At 41.4% G+C, this 22,294-nt stretch overlaps 1 protein-coding gene across 1 annotated transcript in view; it reads right to left on the reverse strand.

Annotated features, from left to right (window-relative positions):
* LOC139643905 (scavenger receptor cysteine-rich domain-containing protein DMBT1-like) overlaps positions 1-22,294 on the reverse strand; it is a 42,811-nt gene that overhangs the window by 17,832 nt on the left and 2,685 nt on the right. Inside the window, exons 2-10 of the mRNA XM_071519199.1 lie at positions 21,791-21,801; positions 21,029-21,337; positions 16,884-17,192; positions 15,992-16,306; positions 13,718-13,897; positions 6,937-7,275; positions 6,347-6,655; positions 2,795-3,000; positions 699-1,365 (exon numbers count right to left, since the gene is read on the reverse strand). Of these exons, the coding sequence (XP_071375300.1) occupies positions 699-1,365; positions 2,795-3,000; positions 6,347-6,655; positions 6,937-7,275; positions 13,718-13,897; positions 15,992-16,306; positions 16,884-17,192; positions 21,029-21,337; positions 21,791-21,801 (2,645 nt within the window). The remainder of the gene's footprint in view (positions 1-698; positions 1,366-2,794; positions 3,001-6,346; positions 6,656-6,936; positions 7,276-13,717; positions 13,898-15,991; positions 16,307-16,883; positions 17,193-21,028; positions 21,338-21,790; positions 21,802-22,294) is intronic.

A 22,294-nucleotide genomic window follows, 5' to 3' on the forward strand; every position in this document is an offset into this window, starting at 1 on the left:
CGTAGTCTTTCTGGTCTATAGTTAAGATATAGTTGAGCCTCCTCCTTGATGTGTGGCGTTAATGTTCAGCGGTGTCTGTGCTGTGGAGACTGAAATGTTCCACTTGGTTGATCCTATGTGATCCTAAGGGAAGCAATGTGGTTCCTTGATAAAAATATGATATGAGATGATGTGAAATATAAGATGAGTTTTTTTTCACAAATTTCTGACTTTAATCCCAAAAAATGTTGTTGTTTTTTCTCTGAATAGTACCTCTACTAAAAATAAAAGTGGCCCTAATACGCTGTCATAGACATCAGACTAGTGCAGGAAATAAATTCCCCATTCAAACCTGCAATAGACATTTCTTTCCACACTCATCACAACTAATAGCCGATTTTGTTTTACCATCAATTTCTAGATTTTACCTTTCAATAAAAATTTTAACTCTTAATAATAATAATAATAATAATACATTAGTCTTGTATAGCGCTTTTCTAAGTACTCAAAGACGCTTCACAAACAGGGTAAAATCATTTAATAAGTGCATTTAAAAATAAGAAAATGGTAAAAACAAGAATAAAAGTAGGTGGTTAAAACTAGAGGAATCATGAGGTGGACAGACGGGAGAGAGAGGGAAGGAGGTTAGCAGGTGAAAGCGAGCTTGAAGAGGTGGGTTTTGAGGGCCTGTTTGAAGGATGGTAGGGTGTTAGCCTGACGGATGTGGTTGGGGAGGGCGTTCCAGAGGGAGGGTGCAGCAACTGAAAAGGCCCTGTCGCCCCAGGTCCGGAGCTTGGTCCTGGTGGTCTTTAGGGTGGTTGTGGCCGCAGACCTGAGGCATCGGGTGGGGGTGTGTCGGGGGACGAGGTCGGAGAGGTAGGGAGGGGCCAGGTTGTTTATGGCTTTGTAGGTGATGAGTAGTATTTTAAATTCAATCCTGTATTTAACCGGGAGCCAGTGGAGGTTGTGAAGGACAGGGGTGATGTGATCTCGGCGGTGGGTGGAGGTAAGCAGGCGGGCAGCAGAGTTCTGGACGTATTGTAGTTTATTGAGGATTTTGTTGGATGAGCCGTAGAGGATGCTATTGCAGTAATCGAGTCTGGAAGTTATGAGGGCATGGATAAGTGTTTCGGCAGCGGCAAAGGACAGGGAGGGCCGGAGTCGGGCAATGTTCCTGAGGTGGAAGAAGGCAGTTTTTGTGACCTGGTTGACGTGAGGTAGGAAGGAGAGGGTGGGGTCAAGGATGATTCCGAGGTTGCGGACCTGGGTGGAGGGGGTGACAATGGAGCCGTCGATGTTGAGCGAGAAGGTGTGGGCGGAGCGGGTGAGGGAGTGTGGGATTATGTTTTTTTTTTCGTATTTGATCAATTGCCAATGGCTAATGAACTACAAATATGGTTGTGTGTTAGGGCGCCATCACAGAGTGCGGTTCTTTCTCAAACCACACTCAATCTAGCTACATTTTCCAGAAGCCAGGGCTTCACTTATTACTTGAAGTGACCTAATGTATTTTTTAATGACGATATGAGTAGTATTCAGAGGGTGAAAATCATTGCAGTTACACTGGAAACAGCTAACTTGTTTGATGCGGCTTTTCCGACTGAGTGCCAAGTGCACACCACTGCATTGCTCCATAGGATGTGTAGTTTTCTGGCCGGTGACTGTAAATAGGTACACACTCTTATACCCTTCATTTATTTATTTTTTTTTAAATATCATAGTTTTTTTAAATATACTTCATATGTTTGCTCCCAAATGAATAAATGAGAAATGAGAATAGCCGTGGACAACATGAATATTTCCCTTGGGAATTCCATTTGGTAACAGCAGGGCGGAGCAATTACATAGGCGGTCTCCCTCTCTATTCCCTGGAAGAAAAAAAAAACAGTAAAAATGTCCCCATGCAGTACAAAGGGGGACACAGCACCCCCTTTGAGCCAATCAGGAGTTATCACCAATTATGAGTGAGACAGAAGTATACATTTATTTATTTATTGTGGTTTGATTGGCAGGCATGCGACTGTAACACTTGTCAGTTTAATCTTGTAACTCAAAATCCAAATTAAAAAAATGGAGCACTGAGTGTAATGTTTTTTTCTGAAAATTGGAATATTATTCTCTGAGACATATTTTTCTTTTCACAGCATGCTACGGGTTCATTGGCATGGGGGAAAGCGAAGTGAGGACTGGTTTTATTGGTCGGTGTGGTCCATTGCCTCACCCATCCTCGTGCCTCATCATATTGCTCTCAATTTCCAGTTTTGAATTCCTAATTAGAAAATTTACTGGATAAGCCTTACCTTACACACACCACATGTTGTAAAATCTGTTAGCACACAACTTGTGATTGAAAATTGGTCAGGATAGCAAAATCATGGTAAAAATTGATGTTAAGGTAAAGCTCATGAATTTGTTATAACTCTTTCTGCTAAGAGAGAAAAGGGAGGACATTTGTAGTCACCAAATGAACTATTGGTTGAGGCTGGATTTCCCGATTCTTCTAAAAACCTGGGTAACACTTTACAATGGTCTTATTCCAGTATACAGAATAGCAGAGTCTCAGTTCTGTCCCAAAATTGTATCACAATTTTGATACAATTCATCAAGTACTTGTACTTACAATACTTTCCCATAGTTCAATTCCCAGGTTAATCCACTGGAATAAGGTCACTGTAAAGTGTTACCCAACCAGAGCTTGTCCTGCTGTGTTACCTGAACAGACGACTCCAGCGTCTTGGTGGTGGCCGCAGGTTTCTGTTCCAGGTTCACCGTAATGGCAGTGAAAGACCGAGTCCTCATGACCAGAACACCTCACTCCAGACATAAAGATGTCTCCACTGCCCTCGCCAAAGAAGGAATAGTTTTTATAATCCAGGGCAGTTCCACAGCCCAGCTCTGGACATACCACCTGAGCCTCCATCATGTCCCAGTCTTTACCGCACACCGTCCCCCACTGGCCGTGAATGTACACCTCCACTCTGCCAGAGCAGCGATCTGTCCCGTTCACCAGCCTGACAGCACCTGGAAGTACAAAGTGAGGCGTTAATCTTCTAGAGAAACTATATTGAAATGTAATTCTGGCTCCTTTGTATTTATAGATTAGATTAGATAATTCTATAGGATTTAGCAGTGCTCTCTGCAAGCAGAGAACACTACTAAGAGGCTAAATTGTGCATTTCAGAGGTTTAATAACTGTTTCTCTAACTTGATCCCAGATTGTGGTGCAATAGGACAAGCAGAGAAAAAAATCATAGCATGCATAAATATCTTGGCTGCATCTGCGGAAAGGGCAGTGTCTAATTTGTATTATATACAATTTTTTTAGTTTTTGTCATTTTTTTATGTGTTTCTTAAAATTGAGAGTCCAAGAGGGGATTGTTTTTGTTTTTTACAGAAAAACATTCCCACAGTCTTGCTGATATTCAGGCTAAGGCATGATTGATCAAGCCACTGAGTGATCTTTGTCATGGCCATAGTAAGGCAAACTTTATTTATATAGCACATTTCATACACAAGGTAAATACAATGTGCTTCACATAAATCAGAAAAAATACATAATATGACATTAAAAACAAAAGAAAGAAAGATATTGAGCAGTCACTCTCACACTGGTGACACCTCTGGTCAGCCAGTAGAACTGAGAGTGACTCCCTCAATTTTTCCACTCAAAAGGAAATCAATTTAGATTAGATCTTGAAGGATTCTTCAAAGGATCCTAGAGTCTTTCCAGTGGTCTTACCCCACCGTACAGGCAGGCCCCACAGCCCCTATAGGACTTGTAAATGTTCCTGTAGAACAATACACAGATCATCTAAACAATTACAATTATAAACTTCAAGAAATCCTTCAATTCTCAATACAGGTTTGAGGATCCTGTCAGAGCGGAGAAACTACTCACCAGAGTTCCTCTAGACTCCTGTTGGGATCCTGTTCATGACGCCAATAGATGAATAATTTTGTATAAAATAGGTAAAACATTAATAAAATAAAGATAACATCTGTTACATCTACATACAGATGATTTAGCAGAAGGCCACAGAGAAAAGGAATGTTTTGAGACGACTTTTAAAAGAGCTGACAGTGGGAGAACATCTCGGTGCTTCTGGAAGTTTATTCCAGTAATTGGGAGCATAATTACTAAAAGCAGCTTCACCTGATTTAGTTTTCACCCTGGGAACAACTAACAGACCGGTCCCAGATGACCTCAGAGGTCTGGGTGGCTCAGATCCTAGGAGCAGGTCAGAAATGTATTTTGGATCTAAGCCATTTAGCGCTTTCTAGACAAGCATAGTATAGTAAGCTTTGAGGCAGCCTTTTCTGCTGTCTGCTGTTGTCTACAGCATGTGTGTACACAACAGTGTCATCAGTGTACATTTGTACATCATGTGACAGTGTTGCGGAAGATCATTCATGTATAGACTAAATAACAAGTGGCCCATGACTGATCCTTGTGGCAAACCCATTACACACTCCAAACTGCTTGAAAGTACATTATTAACTTTAACACACTGTGTCCTATCTGATAAATATGAGGCCATCCATGACAGTGCTCCAGGGGAGAAATTAAACTTAGACGGATTTGAGATGAGAACATTGTGATTAACTGTACCAAATGCTTTACTTAAATCTAAACATACAGTACCAACTATACCACCCTTGTTGAGCTTAGATTTTAGTTGCTCTATAGCACGTGGCTGTTTCAGTGGAGTTTGCTCTGAAGCCAAATTGCATATGATGTAGAGGGAAATGGGTTGTATTAACATGTGTAGTCAGCTTTTGAGTTACAACTTTTTCAGCAACTTTTGAAATTATTGGCAATATACTTATTGGTCTATAATCACTAGCTTCAAAACGGTCTCCAGATTTAAAAAATAGTGAGTGAGAATCACCGATTTCCATGCATTAGGGAATATGTTCTGTTATATAGATAGGTAATCAAATGTGTAATGGGAGGAGCAAAAATTGTCTTTGTATTTTTTAATAAATATTGTCCCAAGATGGAATGCGTCTTTGGCTTTTGAGCCTCTTAAGGAACTAATGACTTTGTTCATAAGTACTTCATTAGTTGAGACCAAATGAAAAACCTGTTGGTTATCATTATTTGGGATATTCAGATCCCTTGTGAATTTTTTGCACAGACTCCATGAAGAAATTGTTAAGAATAGAGGACGTTGAGTGATAGTCCTCAATTAGTCTCCCTTGTACCCTAAACTGTAAAACTCCTGTAGATTTTGACATGCTAGCGAGATGGCTGATATTTTTCCAGATTAGTTTACTATGTTTCATAATACCAATATAAAAGCGGGATTTAGCTATTGAGCTATTGTTATCTGAGATAACTTTGTTTCTCTGCCCTTTGAAAATCCTCATGTCTATATCTTGTCTTGATTTAAGTGCTTTTCTCAATGCTGCTTCTCTCCTTTTCATCAATTTCCACAGATTGTCATTAAGCCAGGATATGAAGCGGCGTTTAACTTCCCTGCTATAGTAGTCTTAAACCAGTTTTTTGTCAGCTTTCTTGCAATTAAAGTGAAAATGTGGTCTGATAGACCAGTTATTAGATTATAGGATTGGTTTGATCTGGTTTGTTTGTAAATATCAGATCTAGCTGGGTACTTGAAGATTTTGCTATCCTTGTTGGACGTCTTATTAACTGTTCTAGGTCATATTTGTCTGTAATTTCTTTAAATTTCTTTCCATTCGACTCCCAATATAAGTTCAGGTCTCCCATAAGAATTACTTCTTTATTATGATTGCACTCTTTCAAAATTTCAGTAAGATTTGCATAAAACTCTTCATTTGCAGTAGGGGATCTGTATATGCCAATAATGGTAAATTACATTTGTGAGGACAAAATTATTGTTATTCCAGAGTATTCACTGACTTGAAAACTATTGGTTCACATTTGATACCATTTTTTACATAGACCAGATTAGATTAATTAGATTGGACAAAACGTAATGTATGCATGAGTCCCTCAGGAAAATGACTTTCAACTTGGCTGTTACACTCTGTAGATGAGGTTTATTCTTCACAACATGTCCTATACATAAACAACAGCGGGTCTGCAACCTCATAACACAGTTTTTTTCCCCCATAGTTTTCCTGACGTGTTTGCACAATTCCCAAAGTTTCCAAAATCTGGACAAATCAAGCTCATGTTCCATAGTTTTCCAGACCTGTGTAGGATCCCTGATGTGATTCCCCATATACAATCGCTTATCAAAGACAGACATATGGAATTGTTTTGAGTGAACCTTTACTCAAATTTTTCTCAATTACCTACAATTTTGTAATGAATAAATGAGAAATTTTGTTAAATGGATACTAGCAAATATTGTGTTTCCTCCCAAGCAGTCTTTCTTACCTGAACAGACGACCCCAGCATCCTGATGGTGGCCACAGTCATGTCTTCTAAATCCCCTGTGGCTGCATTCTTTCAGTAATACCTCTGCACCAGAACACTTCAGTTTATTCATCCAGATGTCTCCAGTACCGGCCCCGAAATAGGCCCCGCGTTTGGCGCTCTGAGCTGTTCCACACTCCATCTCTCTACACACCACCTGAGCATCTTCCAGATCCCAGTCGTCATCACACACCGTTCCCCACCGGCCGTCATGGTTGACCTCCACTCTTCCAGAGCAGCGGTCGGGCCCGTCCACCAGCCTGATAGAGGCTGTAGACCATAAGGGAAGAGGGTGAGCGGTAGGCTGAGCGGACTCAAGACATTGCTATTAGTCATTTGCATTTACATGCATCTTGAGGCTTGTTCAAAATGGATGCTGATACGATGCCCTACTCCTTGAATATATCCAAAAAATAGACGTTCAGAAGTTCACTTTTGTCTAGATCTAGAATATAGAAGGGCTAGTATGTGTGAATTGGCTTTAAGGCTTTAAGTAGATTTTCAACGCAAAAAAGGAGTTCAGTTACAAAACATGAAGGAATTATTCTCACCTGAGCATTTAACGCCAACTGAGTAATTAAACGCTGAGCAGTCGAATCCCGACACTGAGCACTGTGTCAGGTTCCTAGATATAGTACCGCAGAAAATATTCAGAGAGCTCAGATTGCGGCCCTCCATAGAAGACAGACTACTGCGATAGACACTGATAGCAGAGCCACATCCGAGGTGCCTACAAATCGCTCCACCTGCATTATCTTTGTTCAAGCCACATACTGTGTCCCCCCATTCTCGGTTGAAGGAGCAGACTCTTCTTCTCTGGCCACGGTAGAAAACCTCCACCACACCAGAGCAGTGACTGGTCCCATTGACCAGCCTCACCTCGATGTTCTCTGTCAGGATGAAACAGGGCAACAGTTAACATATCATCCCTCACAAAAGTGGCAGTCCTGTTCTGGGTCAATCTGTAACAGATTGATCCAGAACAGGACCCCCCCCCTTTGGGCAGTGAAATGCATCATTCCCTTTGTATGTGACAAATAACAAATTGTTTCTTTGTGATTATTTCTTTCTTCAGGTTCTCTAGGATGCCGTTGATCTTTCCCCTCATCCTCCTCTCCACCTCTACCTCCAGAATCAGACCAACAGTCAACAGCTTGATATCTGGAGTACGCTTGGTATTCGCGCTTTCACAATTACACCATCTGGGGGTTAACGAAGATGGCTAGACCTTTTAACAGGCAGAATTAGGCCTACTGTACAGTGGCGGAGCCAAGAGGTGGCCACCTTTCGCTGAATCCTGGCCACCCCATTGGCCACCCCAAGCACCGCGTCACAAATTTTTTCCCCTGTGTGGAACCGTTTCTGCACTGCCGCAACACCACTGCTGGACACTTTAGCTGTTGTAGTGGTGTCCATCCCCCACCGGTTCAACAGCACTCTGCCTGCAGCCTGAGTCTTGGTTCAGACAGGACGCATAGCTCTGTGATTTCGCGGTACACGCAAGTCGCAGTTGGCCCGTTCACACCAGAAGCTTATTTTTCTGCACTGGCCAGCAGCTCTCCTGCTCTACAGGAGGAGAAAACAGGCTATAGGCTGCTTACTATGTTCTCCAATAGCCACCAAAGCTTCATCTGTTCACTGCTGTCCTTGTAGAAACAATGCTGACAGCTCACTGGACCTTTCCACAGCAGGGATTAACTTATATCTTCCATCTTCTTAATTGCTCCCTTTCTTCACAAACTCCCTCATATCAAAGCAGTCACGTTTATTTGTTGTCTCAGCCAGAGTCATGACTTGTGATCAAGCAATAATTAGGAAAGTCTAGGGGATCTCTCTCTCTCTCTCTCTCTCTCTCTAAATAAATAAAATAGCCTATTAACATACCTAAACATGTATCCTTGTTTACTTTTGTGGCAATTCAATAACAGACCCAATTTTCAAAAGGTACGTGATAATTCAGAACCAGATAGATCATCATCCTACAATGTGTTGCATTTAAAACTTGCATCAGTGCAAATGGATTAATCAACAACAACAGTGAAGACCCTGGTAAGTTGATCATTTAATATATTTGTGCTTCTGTGGTGATAATGTATATATGTCCATCTATAGTGTATTTCTATGGTGTTTTCCTGTGAAATATGCACCGCGGCACACACACAGAAACTGGCGCTACAGATCACAAGCCCATTATGATTCCTAATGATGCACTTGTAAGCTTGGTGCTCATTTAGCAATCACTGTTGAGTGAGTGAAAGAAAGTGTGAGTGACCCGAAATAGTGACATATACATTGCCGCGCTACGCAGAAAAAAACTGAACAAGACACCGATTTCTCTGCCAGCCCAAAGTAAATACTGGACCCAGCCTGGCCACCCCAATGGTGCCACCACTGCTACTGTGCTTTTGAAACATTGGGCGTCATGCAAGAACATTTTTGTATTCTTATCTTAAATTTCTCTTACTTTTTTCGTGAGATGGACTCGTACGAGTGTGCCACATCAGATTCACGAAACGCTCGTATCTTTAGAAACAGTGGTAAATTACCTGTGTAAACATGATGAATTCCACGTTCTAAATGAACGCGCGTTCATGAGAATTGTGAATTTGCATAACTGACGCCCCAATAATGCCATATAATGTTAGGGGTCCAGCCCATATGTCGGGAAGCTTCATTCAGAAAACTGACAGGAAGACTAAGGAGAAGTCTACCAGCTCTGAGATTGAAGTCCTTCTATCAGAAATAAGTCAACCAAAGCATATATTATTTAATATAATTCAGTAGTGGAATCAAAGGCCCTGCTAAAGCCAAGGAATGGGGAAAAATAACTCTGTGCGTTCCCTTGCGATAAACAACTATAGTATTCCTATACGTTTAAGATGAACACTAAATAAATATCACAACAAAGCTATAATTCCCTATAGGAATACTATAGTGATACTACAGAAGACGAAAATACCATGATATGGTCACTATAAACTCACTAGTGAGTATCACAGACACTCTTAAGTCCCTATCGAAGTATTATAGGAATATTATAGGACTATAGTGATTTGTCGTTAGGGCACCATCACAGAAATAAAAAAAAGAAATGGCTTGACATGAAATTAGATGCAAAAAGCAAGGCGATCATGACTGCAACAGGAGGGCCAGGAGGAATTCTCCATTACACAGACAGATGAAAAAACAGGCCTATACCTGCCATAACTGGTGATATAGCAGTGTCAGGTGTTCAGCGATGTCGCCCTGGACAGCGACTTGCACCTCAACCTGGTAAGACCTAAATTTAGATTCACTTGCACTTACCCACATTGAAGTTATCAACTGGAGTAAAATAGCCTATAAATCAGATTTATCTCCCTCTATAATGTATTTCCCCCAATACAATCTAACCTTGCCTTTGTCTCATCTAAGTGTTTGTCAAATAACCTGGCAATTATTAGTGTTTTTTGTTTTGTCACACTTATGGACTACTAACCCACATGGATACTTATGAGATTTTATGCCGCTCTGGTAAATTAAATTATGCACTATCTTCTTTTGAAAAAGCCATCAGTGCTCCCTTGCTATTTTTCATATGACTATAACCACTGTACTGGTTAATCTCAACATGATTATACATTACTTTACAGTGTCATTTATATATTCAAACTCAACATTTCTTCAAAGTGACAGAGATACAATCCATTAGTTAACAACAAAGTTTTTTTTTTTGCTTTGGAGAACGGCAGGTTGATTATACGTGACTCGTACGACAGGTCTGGACCACTCGTACATTTTGTTCGTACCTAAGAGAATATTCTAAATACGAATGCGGCAAGTTCTCTTAAATCGCTCGTACGAATGATTTAAGAACGAATCTGTTCATACAAGTGGTTCTTGCATGAGGCCCATTGTTTAGTTGTAGTAACAGGTTACGTCACTGTGTAGCGCTCCTTGTTCTTGTTACAGCAACATGTATTGAGTTCTACTCCCAGTCTATCTTCCGACCAGTAAGGCCCCCTTTACACTTTGCGTCTCGCATCCAGTTTGTATCTAGATATGATTTAATCTGATTACATTTACATCTGGTATTAATATGTGTCTCCAGTGTCCACATTGAGATCCAATCACTCTGTCCAGCTCAAACAACCGAATGTCACCAAACCAAGGCTGAGAGTTTGTCCATCTTGTTGGCCAGCAATCTCACATTCCCCTTTATCACTGATGGAAGGCAAGGTTTGAATCTGCTATTTCTCTCTTTCTTATTCCTCACACTTACAGTGGCTCTCATTCCCCGTCGTTGTCTCTATAGCTCCACTGGTATTTCTGCCGGTGGGGCAGCTGCTTTAGAGAGATGAGAGTTGAGATGTTCGGTTCCACAAGCGCTTTTGATGCTGATTCTCCAGCAACCAGACTCATAAGGATTTTAACTATAGCAATAGCCACCATATTATGCAGCAGAGAACCCCAGCAGTCTCTGAGATCAGAAAACACTAGGTTGCTGTAATGATCCACGTTTAGAAATGTTTCAACCTCGTTAGCGCCAAATCGTCTTTTTTCTGACACTTCTGCATTTCAAATGGTTCCAAACACTACCCTAATACAAACACTACCCTAATACAAACACTACCCTAATACAAACACTACACTAATACCCATGACCGTTAGAGGCCGTTACCACGGTGATAGCAGAACAAACTCACAATGCTGGTTTGGGAGGTGTGTCAAGCACATAGGCATAGAATTGAATAACATATTCATGCACAAACTTTCAATATAGTGTCATGTTGCTATAAAGATGATAGCTGTGTAGTGCACATGCTCTAGCGAACTAGCCAGCAGTTCTCTTATAGAGGATTTTAGCCCTTCCCATAATGCTTTGCTTTACCAGTTATTCTGGTCAATACACTGCCTGCTGACTGCCGTTCAGTCGTACTGAAGAGAGTTTAATACTGTTGCTGTAACTTAATAACGTGACTATAAACAACTAAATCAGTGTTAATATTACTTGCATCGGACATTTCCAACTCGTCAGTGGAACACCAAGTACAAGTTTGACATGATATGTTTTATCTGTTGGACGTCTGTTGCCACTGCAGCTCTGATTACCAATGTAGTCCGTTTGGGAACTTTGGGAAACGGACTACACAAAGCAATTATCAAGTCAAAACTGTCAGTTAATTGGAGCACTATCCTAACCGAACACTACACCTGTGTATAGAGTTGGCTGTAAAACAATGAAATAGCCTGCGAATAGTTTGATGTCTTACCTGAACAAACCGTGTCCTGGTCATTGCCACATTCTGGAAGAAAAAGATTAATTTAAATTTGACTTATAGCATATATATGAATTTAGATGAATATTTGAAACTGAATTTGAGGCTTTTTATGGGAAAGCTAAAAAAAACATTCTGATTCTGATTTTCTTTCATTCTTTCTGTAGTTGAAACTCATTTGTAGCTGAAAGACAGGCCTGACAGGATTTCAAAAACCGAAAATGAACCTAACCATTACATGGACTTTTGTGTCCATAAAGGTCATTTTGGGCCCAATTCAAAATAATACCGCATCAAGTGGCTTCATCTGAAAGCAACAGTAGTTGACTTTGCATTTGTGTGCAGGTATCTGTAAGGACTGGGTCTTACCACCCATCACTGATACAAAAATGTATTGTCCACACGATACTTTTTTGCATTGGGATTGAAAGTTGGAACAAGCCACTAGTGTTCATGAACTCTAGCAACCACTTTGGCAGGTGACCAGCCATCATTTGGACTCTTCTTCTGTTCTAAATATACAGCTGGCTAGTAAAATAGTTAAAGTGGCTGGTAAGTTGGTCTACTCTGCAGGTAACCAATCATTTTTTTCTTCTTGTGTTCTAAACATATAGTTGGCAGCTAAAATAGTAAACGTGTCTGCTAAATTTCAAGGTCTACCAACCACTGCGACTGATGGATATAAAAAGTGAATTTCAAGGTGTTCCAACCACCATGGACAAAAAAGTCCATAGTGTCCAGATTCCTGTCCTGAGTGCATTCCCCACCCCTAACTTGTGCATGACTCTGGCAACCATGTTTGCCACAAAACAATCTTTCTCACTTGAGCAGGTAACAATCCCAGTGTTGACCTCGCGGGGACATCGTCCAAGCTCCCATCCACTGTTTTGACACTGACTGACGGAGCTCTCTTGACCAGAACATGTAAAATTGTATAAACTGAGCTGGCCTCTGTACGTGAGCGGAATTGTGTATCTGTTTTCCCAGCTGTCCAGAGCGTTCCCACACCCCAGATGTCGACACGTCACCTCGGCATCGGTCATGTCCCAGCCATCACAAACCGTTGCCCATCCATGGTAATAGACCTCCACCCTACCAGAGCATGGGTCAGCTCCGCCAAACAGCCTGACATCAGTATTCTCTGACAAATAAGAGGAAAGAAAACTGAGAATAGGTTGAATGCAATTAAAATACATTAGTTAAATATTTGTTAAATATGTTAAAATATGATTTATTCCATTTTAAATCAGCAATCATACCTGTCTCACCTCACCCTCTCTTATTCTGCTTTACAGGAATATTTCATCCCAAAATGTAAATTCTGTCATATCTCCTCACCCCTTATGAGTCAAAACTGTGAGTCAAACCATCTCAGCCTTCTCCCAAAAAAATTGAAATGAATGGGATCACATTTCTCTGAACAGCTTGTGTAAATTGTTAATAAGTGTTAAGCCAAACACTTGCACTGAGTACGAGATGCCAGCATTTATCTCCTTGTGTGTAGCTACAAAACACATGGATTAATATACACAAGCTGTTTAGAGAAATGTGATGGTAATTTAATGCCAATTTTATGCCTTATTGACTTCAGTTGTTTTTCATAAAGCTGAGATGGAAACTGCAGTAGCTAACTTGTGTGTTTGGTGGCTGTACAAACTTGAATCGGGTTTCTGCTGATATGAAAGAGAGTTGGTCATCTTTATTTTCAATTGAACTGTTCATTTAAGGAGCTGGTAACTCTACTAAAGGATTTTACATCGTGTTTCAGTGGAGAGTTTTAGTGTCAGGTGATCTCAATGCTGTTTCCACCCTGAGAAGAACAAAATACTGAGGAAACACTGAATCCTTGTCAATTTTTGTGATTTTTGGTGGTATAAAAATGGTCTTTTTTTCAGATGATACAAATATATCAGCCATTAGCAGCTTCCATTGAAAAATACCTTACCTGAACAGACAACTCCAGCATCTTTGCTGTGGCTACAGCTATGTGATCCAGACCGGTTATGAGGGCACTGACTGAGCGATTCCTCCAGACCAGAACACTTAACCCCGGAAATCCAGATCTCTCCACTACCCTCGCCAAAGTAAGCAAGGTTTTTAGCTCTGAGGGCCCTTCCGCAGGACAGTTGCCTGCACACCACCTCAGCATCCTCCATGCCCCAGTCATCACCACACACTGTTCCCCATTCGTCATTATAGTAAACCTCCACTCTGCCAGAGCAATGACTGGTCCCATTGACCAGCCTCACAGGACCTGGAAATCAATAGTGAGACGGTTCAAAGGATGACACTGAAGTAAACTGTCTTGTCTTTAGCCCTAGTCTCTACTCCAAAACATGAAGAGTTGTAGCTTGAGAAGAGTCAGCTCAGTTAACCTGGAAAAACTGTTAACTAAGACGTGATGTTAATATTAACATGCTAACGCTAGCCTCTACTAGATACGTTAGCTAGTGTCAGACTAGTCCATACCCGGGATGCGTGCACCACAACTACGTGCAGACTTGCCAAAAATGCGCATACACAACGTAAATTTGGGAAAATGGAAAAATCAGCTTCATCAGTCCCTGCCTATGCCAATGCTCAATGCCCATGTGCAGTTTCAGATTGATTGGCCAACCCACTGAGGAGCAAAATAGATGCAGACAGAATTTTCCTCATTTAGGATAGGATAGGATAGGTAGGATAGGATATGGAGATGACTGCGGGCTGGACCTGATTGCATCACGTCCATCTTGGAGTAAACAGACCCCATTATCAAATAAATCAGTGTAGAACCAGAGTTATTGGGGGAAATTGTGTTATTTTGAACTATTGAGTAATATTTGAGTATTGTGTACATAAACAAATGAATAAACAATATTTACTCAAGGTCAGGCGATACATATGGTTATACATCAGAGCCAGCTGTGTCACATTTGTCTTACTCTGTAATTAAAGTGTAATTGAGCTGTTACTGAAAATAAGATTTATTCCACACACCTGAACAGATGACTCCATTAGCAGCGTTTTGACCACAGAATTGTATTCCAAATCCACTGTGTTCACACTGAGTGAGGGAACTCTCCTGGCCAGAGCATTTGACACTGTTCAGTAAGGCTGGTTCTGCACCCACGCCAAAATGGATGTCAAGGACTTTGAGAGCTATCCCACAGTCCATCTGTCTACACACCACCGCAGCATCATTTAGATCCCAGTCTCCATCACACACTCTTCCCCAGTGTCCGTCATAGTTCACCTCCACTCTACCGGTGCATGATTGATAACCATTGACCAGCCTGACTTCAACACTGTCTGTCAGGTTGGAAATAGAAGGGCAAATTGTGAAATGGTGAACAAATTAAATACTATCCACTATCCTTAATTTCACTTGTCAGTTATAAAAAACGAAGATCCCGCACACTGCTGTTGCTCAGCATCACAGTTTAATGATCACCAACGTTTCGGTCCCTCTGGTCCTTCTTCAAGTAGTAGTAAATACTCTGAAGTGATATTTTTCCAGCGCACCAGCTTCAGAGATAGTTGGATGTGCAAATGTCTCTATAAAAAAACTTTGTCAGTTGTGCCACAAGGTGCTCCAAACACAAGTAGATTGCACTTTTAGTTGTACAAACATTTCTCTGAGACAGAGCTGCTCTGGAGGCAGAAATAGCACCGAAAACAGTCCCCGGCGTAATGAAGAATTTGTTCCCATTTGAATGTGATTTGGTAATAACTACAATAGCCTGAGTTTTTATGGTAACAGCGATTTTTAAAATTGAAACTATGTCTGTAAGCTGTATTTAAGGTTTTTAGCTTACAATTGGAGCCAATGCCTTGGAGCCAATGCCTTTGAAGGCTAAAAAGGGAATATGGGAAGTCGGAAAGTAATGAGAGTAGAGCAAACGTGTTGTTAATTTTGTTATTTTCATAGGATTTGTTGACGGTAAGAAATGCATTAAAAACAGCAGCGTTATCCTTAAAAAAGTATGTTAAAAACGCACATCCAGTGGCTAGATTCCCAACTTGCTGAGGGTGCCAACACACATTTAGCCTTATGTGTTATATTTTAACACTGCAATGTCAAAGACAAACAAAAAAAAAATCTATCACATAACATGCAAATATTACCTATGTCATCATGACATTTTTAATCCAAAATAAAAACCCTTAAAATTATTTATGTGATTATTATGGAAATTGGTTCCATACTTTAAATTGTTAATATTTCACAACTGATTTCAGAAAGTGGGTGATATCAAACCCTGAGCTTCTAGGTTTCATTTATGACTTGGAAGCTGAAATGAAGTGTTTTAACAGGTCAGAGATGTGTATTTTGAGTCTCTTCCATGTCACGTGGATGCAGCATTACCTGAACAGACAACTCCAGCGTCTGCATCATGGCTACAACTGTGTGATCCTGCCCGAATGTGACGACAGTAGGCGACAGAGTCCTCATCTCCAGAACAATTAACCCCAGACATCCAGATCTCTCCACTGCCCTCTCCAAAGAAGGCCTGGTTTTTGAAATCCAGAGCCTTTCCACAGCGCAGTTGTCTACACACCACCTCAGCATCATTGATGTCCCAGTCATTACTGCACACTGTTCCCCACTGGCCATTATAGTAGACCTCCACTCTGCCAGAGCATCGATTGGTCCCATTGACCAGCCTGACTTTGACGCTCTCTATCAAGGGAGAAAAAGGAGAAAACATTGTTGTGAAATGCATATTAATAATACACCAAAGAAGGATGAAACAGGGCTTTACCTGGATTTTGAACTCTTAGGCAGCCCATATAAGGGGATAGCAATCTGATTGCACTTATCCACATAAAAATCCAGGTGTGAATGCGAGGAAGAGGGATGTTTAGTGTAAATGGAAATGTTTCTCCAAGCCACATATGTAATCTCTAGCAAAATGCTGCATATGGTTAAAATCTAGGCCCAGGTACTGAATTGGAATTTGCCATGCATTTTCAATTCAGTTCAAGAATGGCCCCAACCCTGGTGAGTTGTACCTATATTACATTATAGTGTTACAGTGTTTGCTGACAGTGGGAGCTACTGCAGCTCGTTCTTTTGGAGACAGAGTTCAAGGCTGTTTTTATCAGCAAAAAATGAGGTTCAGGTAGTGCTATTTCTACAAAAATAGCGAAAATTTACATTCCAATATGACACCCACCCTACAAGCAACGCTCCCACCTAAAAATCTCCATAAGCCAGGGAAAACCATGTCAGGACTGCCTTCTCTAAGTTGTCCTACCTGAACAGAAAACTCCGGCATCCTGATTGTGGCCACAGCTGTGTGCTGCAGAGTCACTGTGAAGGCAGAGAGCGAGCGATTCCTCCACACCAGAACACTTCACATCAGACATCCAGATGTCTCCACTGCCTTCTCCATAGTGCGCCCTGTGTTTGACACCCAGAGCCCGTCCACAGCCCAGCTCCTTACACACCACCTGAGCGTCGTCTGTGTCCCAGTCGTCATCGCACACCGTCCCCCACCGGCCGTCATAGTAGACCTCTACTCTACCAGAGCAGCTATCAGTCCCGTTCACTAACCTGACAGTGCCTAAAAAGAAAGTTGTGAAGTGTTAGGGCCGATTCACATGCAGCACTCTAAAACGCTTGGAAAACGCGAGGTGTGCTGAGTGGACAGTGAACACAGAACGTTTATCAAGTGCGCTTGGACGGTTGCGCCTGGTGTTGCCAAGCAACCAAAGACAACAACTTCATACGTTTGTTTGTAGTTATCTGACATAATGGATTACCATCGCAGTAAAACAGTTGTAGTAGCTTTACTTCTTGATCTACATGTGGAGCAGAAAGATCTCGCCATGAATACATCCCTCTCTCTTTTGCTTTCAGGCTATGTGAGATGCTTGTAGCGTTCCAAAAAGTGAAGATGTTTTTATCTCAGTGCGCCATGGTCGCGGTCGGAAAAAAGGCGCGTCGAAATGCGTGCGCGTCGCGACCGCATCGGCCTCATGTTTCGCACGTCCTCATTGAAATGAATGGATTTGAGCGTGCAAAAGACGCGGCATGTGAACCGGCCCTTAAAGCTGCAATATGCAACATTTTTCACATTAAAATTATACTGCTGCACATTATTCCGCCTATTATACCTCTACTTACCAAAGACTATTATTCTTATTATTCTCATTATTATTATTATTATTATTATTATTATTATCATTATTATTATTAATAATAATAATTTAAAATGATTTAATTACAATCTAAATTTACAAGCTTCCTCCAAGAACTAGTCCAACAGGACTGTTATTCACATATAACAGATCTCAGAATGCGTTCATTGGCCAATCAGAATTGAGCATTCAACAAAGCTGTGTGACATTTGATAATTACTGAATGTTTGCTACAGAACAGTCTCTCACCTGAGCATATGACACTGACGTCCTCGGCGTGGGTACATTTGCCTTTCCACGTCATATCATCACAATCAAAGATGGAGGTCTCACCTTGAAAGCAATAGAAATGGTGCATCGCAATATTTCCACTGCCTTCACCAAAGTAGGCATGGTGTTTGGGAGTCACAGGCTCTCCACATCCTAGCTCTTTACACACTACAGAAGTCTGAGAACGGTGCCAGACGGAAGTGTCTGTACAGCTCGTTTCCCATTGGCCGTTATTGTTCACCTCCACTCTGCCAGAACATCGACCGTTTCCACGGACCAGCTTGACATCAACGCTCCCTGCCACAGGCGGAAAAAGTGAAGCACATTGTGGTGAGATGGAGAACAAGCACAGATCCTGTACAGACCCACGGCGCATGTGCTCAGTTCAGTTCAGACAGTTATCGGTTAAATTGCCTAATTCTACTAACGTTACTTAAATACCACAAGGTTATAATGTTACCTACCATTAACGTTTGCAGTGCAGCAGAAGACGAGTTATTTAGTGGTTGTTTACAAATACTGTTACTAGCACATGCAAGTTTGGAGCAAATTGTGGATTGTTAAGTTTCACTTTAATTTTGGTCTGCTGCCTGTGCATCGCCAAATGACAAACATGATGTGATGCACACATCAGGCGCATTAGAGATTGATTTAGATTAATTTCTATATGTCAACCAACTTTTGATTTTGTGCCTTGTATGGAAAACACTGAATCTCCCAGCCAAAGACGCCCTCTAGAGGCTGTCTGACAAAACGTCTCATGACTGCCTGACTGACTGACCTGAATTTATCTTGTGATGTAAGACAAGATCCTCTTACTCTGACTTGTGCCACACTGGCATATAGCTCTAAGCTGGGGGGGGGGGGGGGGGTGCAGTAGATAATTTTTCATTTACCCCTCTCTCTCTATCTGCCCACCGGGTTGCCAGTTTTCTGACATTAAGTACGTTTTTGCTGATTGGCACTCTCAGTGGGCCCGTCACATTCCCTTTAAGATAAGCACTTTCCTTTAATTTTTGAGAAAGTTTAAAATTGCGCAGGCCTAAAAAGAAGCATGGTGTAGAACAACTAGCTATACCTAAAAGCTGTGCCATATTTCCAATTATATAACAGCATTATATGAAGCTGCATCATGCTGCATTATGATGAAACTGTTGTCTTTATAGTGAGTATCGAATGGAAGCCTAATAAAAAATTAGGCTGCTGCTGTTTTCCACCTGCTTTTCTCCAGAGCAGACATCGTAGTAGAAACAAACAAAGTCAGGGGAATGCCTCTTTTTAGGGAAACTATGGCCCATGTCTAAAGGATGATCCAATGCCATATCACTCAATGTAAGAATTCCTCTTATTTCTATGACCTTGACCAGTGCAATCAATATTAGTGAACATGAACAACTCACAAAGCCAGAAACCAGTAGCCTCAATTATAAAACTGTGCATAGATTCCATACTAAAACGTTACATATGTACAAAAGAGGCAAAAAGTGCACATGGCAAAAAAATAATCTGATTTCTAAAACTGTTGGAAAACTGAATTTTTCAAGCTGTATTCAAATGCAATGTAGAGGAAACTGTGTTGGTCAAACACGATGTCTACTTTTTTTTTTTGTATTATTTGTTAAAGAATTATTGCGGATATATAAGACGGAGTGTATGTGAAGAAGGAATCTTGCAGGCCATGACTCACAAAGTTCATTCTGAAAATAAAATCAAGCTTTTGAGAGGCTTTTCTTGAATCTGTTTGCTGTATCGCCAGGGAGGAAGGCATTTCATTAAAAGCTTTTGACCAGCCACTTTATGCCACATGGTATGCTGCCAAGATGTCCTCCAAGCTTTTAAACTATCCACGTATGGATTCAAAGCGACATCTTGAGGGCATTTGGGCTAGTCATCAGATCACGTTTGTAGCTGCTGCAGAAACTGGGGGAAATGGTAAAGGAAACTGGGAGAGTATCCAGGGGGATTTTCTGAGGGGACAGGACAAGGTTCAAAACTGGCAACACTACAATATAATGCAGCTCATTTGGGTGTAAACACTTAAATGCTGTGGATCAATAAAATCAGTCTTCTATTTATTATCTGTGTAGTCTGGTATTCCCCTTTTAAAGTAATAATCTGCAACATTTCATATAAATAAATGTCTGCTTTGCTACTCTATCGCTAATTGCTATAACATAACACTTATTCAACCTACAGTATATCCAGTTCATGAAAGCTTTTCCATTTGCTGTTCTAAACACCCGGCGTTTGCTGGTTCTTTCCTGGGAAAAATCCTCTGCCGCACAGGAAGTGATGCATTTTATGTTTCCGGTTTGTTTTGAATAAACAGAAGAAGAACTGGGTAGTTAGCATGAGCAGCGATAGCCACCATGGCTGAACAAAGAAAAAGTGCCACCTACAGAAACTCAAACAACAGAAAATTCAAGTTCCACCCACACTGTTTGACTGATGATTGTTCAGAAATCTGTGATTATATAATTGGTTGGAAATGTTATTTACGCCTACTGGTTCAACATGAAGTCACCACCAGAGATCCACTGTTTTTACGGTGAAACAAGGTGAAAAAGAATTTTTTTTATTTAACTTTAACTCCAAGCTGATTTGATTCTCCAGCTGCCCCGCTATGCCAGCTCAGTGTCGGTGTACCAGGTGGAGCTCGGCAGCCCCACCCCGGCCGTCCTACCCCAGCAAAGTGTCAGCCTGGCTCCAGCAGACCCACAACGCTCTTCACAACAAAACTTAATTAACAGAAAATCCAAGCTCCACCCACATTGTTTGATTGACAGGTGATCTCTGGTAAGTGCTATGCAGAAACACCACAGCAATGAGCGCTGAGCAACAAAGATGGAGGAAAATGTAGAATATGTTGTGGAATGTATGTAGAATAGGTAGATTGTTTGTCTTGCTAAAATCTGCTCTTGCCTACCTTGCGTTCCCAGCACTACGTGCTTGGACCCCTAATTACCACTTTAAATAAAGGTAGTCTTACCTGAACAGATGACTCCAGCATCTTCCCTGTGGCCACAGTCGATGGTTCCAGCTCGTCTGTGGCGACACTGGGTGAGAGTTCCCTCAGAACCAGAACATTTCACACTAGACATCCAGATCTCTCCGCTGCCCTCGCCAAAATACGCCTGGGCTTTGACATCCAGAGCTTTTCCACAGTGCAGTTGTCTGCACACCACCTTAGCATCGGGGATGTCCCAGCCGTTATCACACACCGTTCCCCACTGGCCCCGATGGTAGATCTCCACTCTGCCAGAACAAGGGCCATCCCCATTCACCAGCCTGACATTCGCTAGGGAACAGTGTGTTGATGTGGGTCATTTATGGCAAAATGAGCTGGTCAGCACATGTATAATTCAGCAAGGATTTTATCCTTCAATAACTCATTACTCAAAGATGAAGAATTTCTCAACTACTTAAAACATAAATGGGAATTCTTTATTGAGACCAATAACACACTATAATATGCATGCTCACTAGTGTTGTAGTACTCGAGATCGGTCTTGGTCTCGAGACCGGTCTTAAGACCACATTGTGATGGTCTCGGTCTCGTCTCGGACTCGACTGCATTTTTACTCGGTCTTGACTCGGTCTCGGACAAAGAGGACTCGGAATTTTATTTCAAGACCAGTCGAGACCACAAGTGCAGTAACATCATTACCTGCCGGTGCATTGTCTGATTTATTTATTTTTTACTGTGATTGGATATAAAACTTTCCCCTTGCAACCGATAACCCTCACTCACCCCCCTCTGAGCTGCGCCAAGACAGAGAACGCAGGATACAGGGGGAGAGAGCACCATGTGTGGCTGAGGAGGAGAGAATGAGATACAATTTGCCTACAGAAATCACAGAGAGTTTTGCAAAACAGTTCTAAGAACAAGCACCGATTCTATACAGGCACATGGCGCGTTCAATTCAATGCGGTGCATTAAAGCATTGCGACACAGCTATCAGTTAAATTATAATTTCACTAATGTTAGGCTTAAATTCCACAAGGTAATAACGTTACCGTTAAAGTCTGTAGTGTAGCAGAAGACGTGTTATCAGGTGACTGTTTATACCGAGTAAATTGTGGAATTTTAAGTTTCACTTTCCTCTGCACAACAGTGTTCTGGCAGATTGAGTAGGGGAGAGCGGGGCAAGTTGTCACATTGGTCAAAGTCAAAACACTATAACATAAAAACAACTTGTAGCCTATACATGACAGTAAGTTTATGTTTCTTCTCATTTCAGGAATCAAAATAATT

This window comes from Centroberyx affinis, unplaced genomic scaffold, assembly GCF_046629955.1.
Source record: "Centroberyx affinis isolate AG114_WGS23_722 - 3 ecotype Tasmania unplaced genomic scaffold, CSIRO-AGI_Caff_v1 ptg000674l_1, whole genome shotgun sequence".
Taxonomy (NCBI): domain Eukaryota; kingdom Metazoa; phylum Chordata; class Actinopteri; order Beryciformes; family Berycidae; genus Centroberyx; species Centroberyx affinis.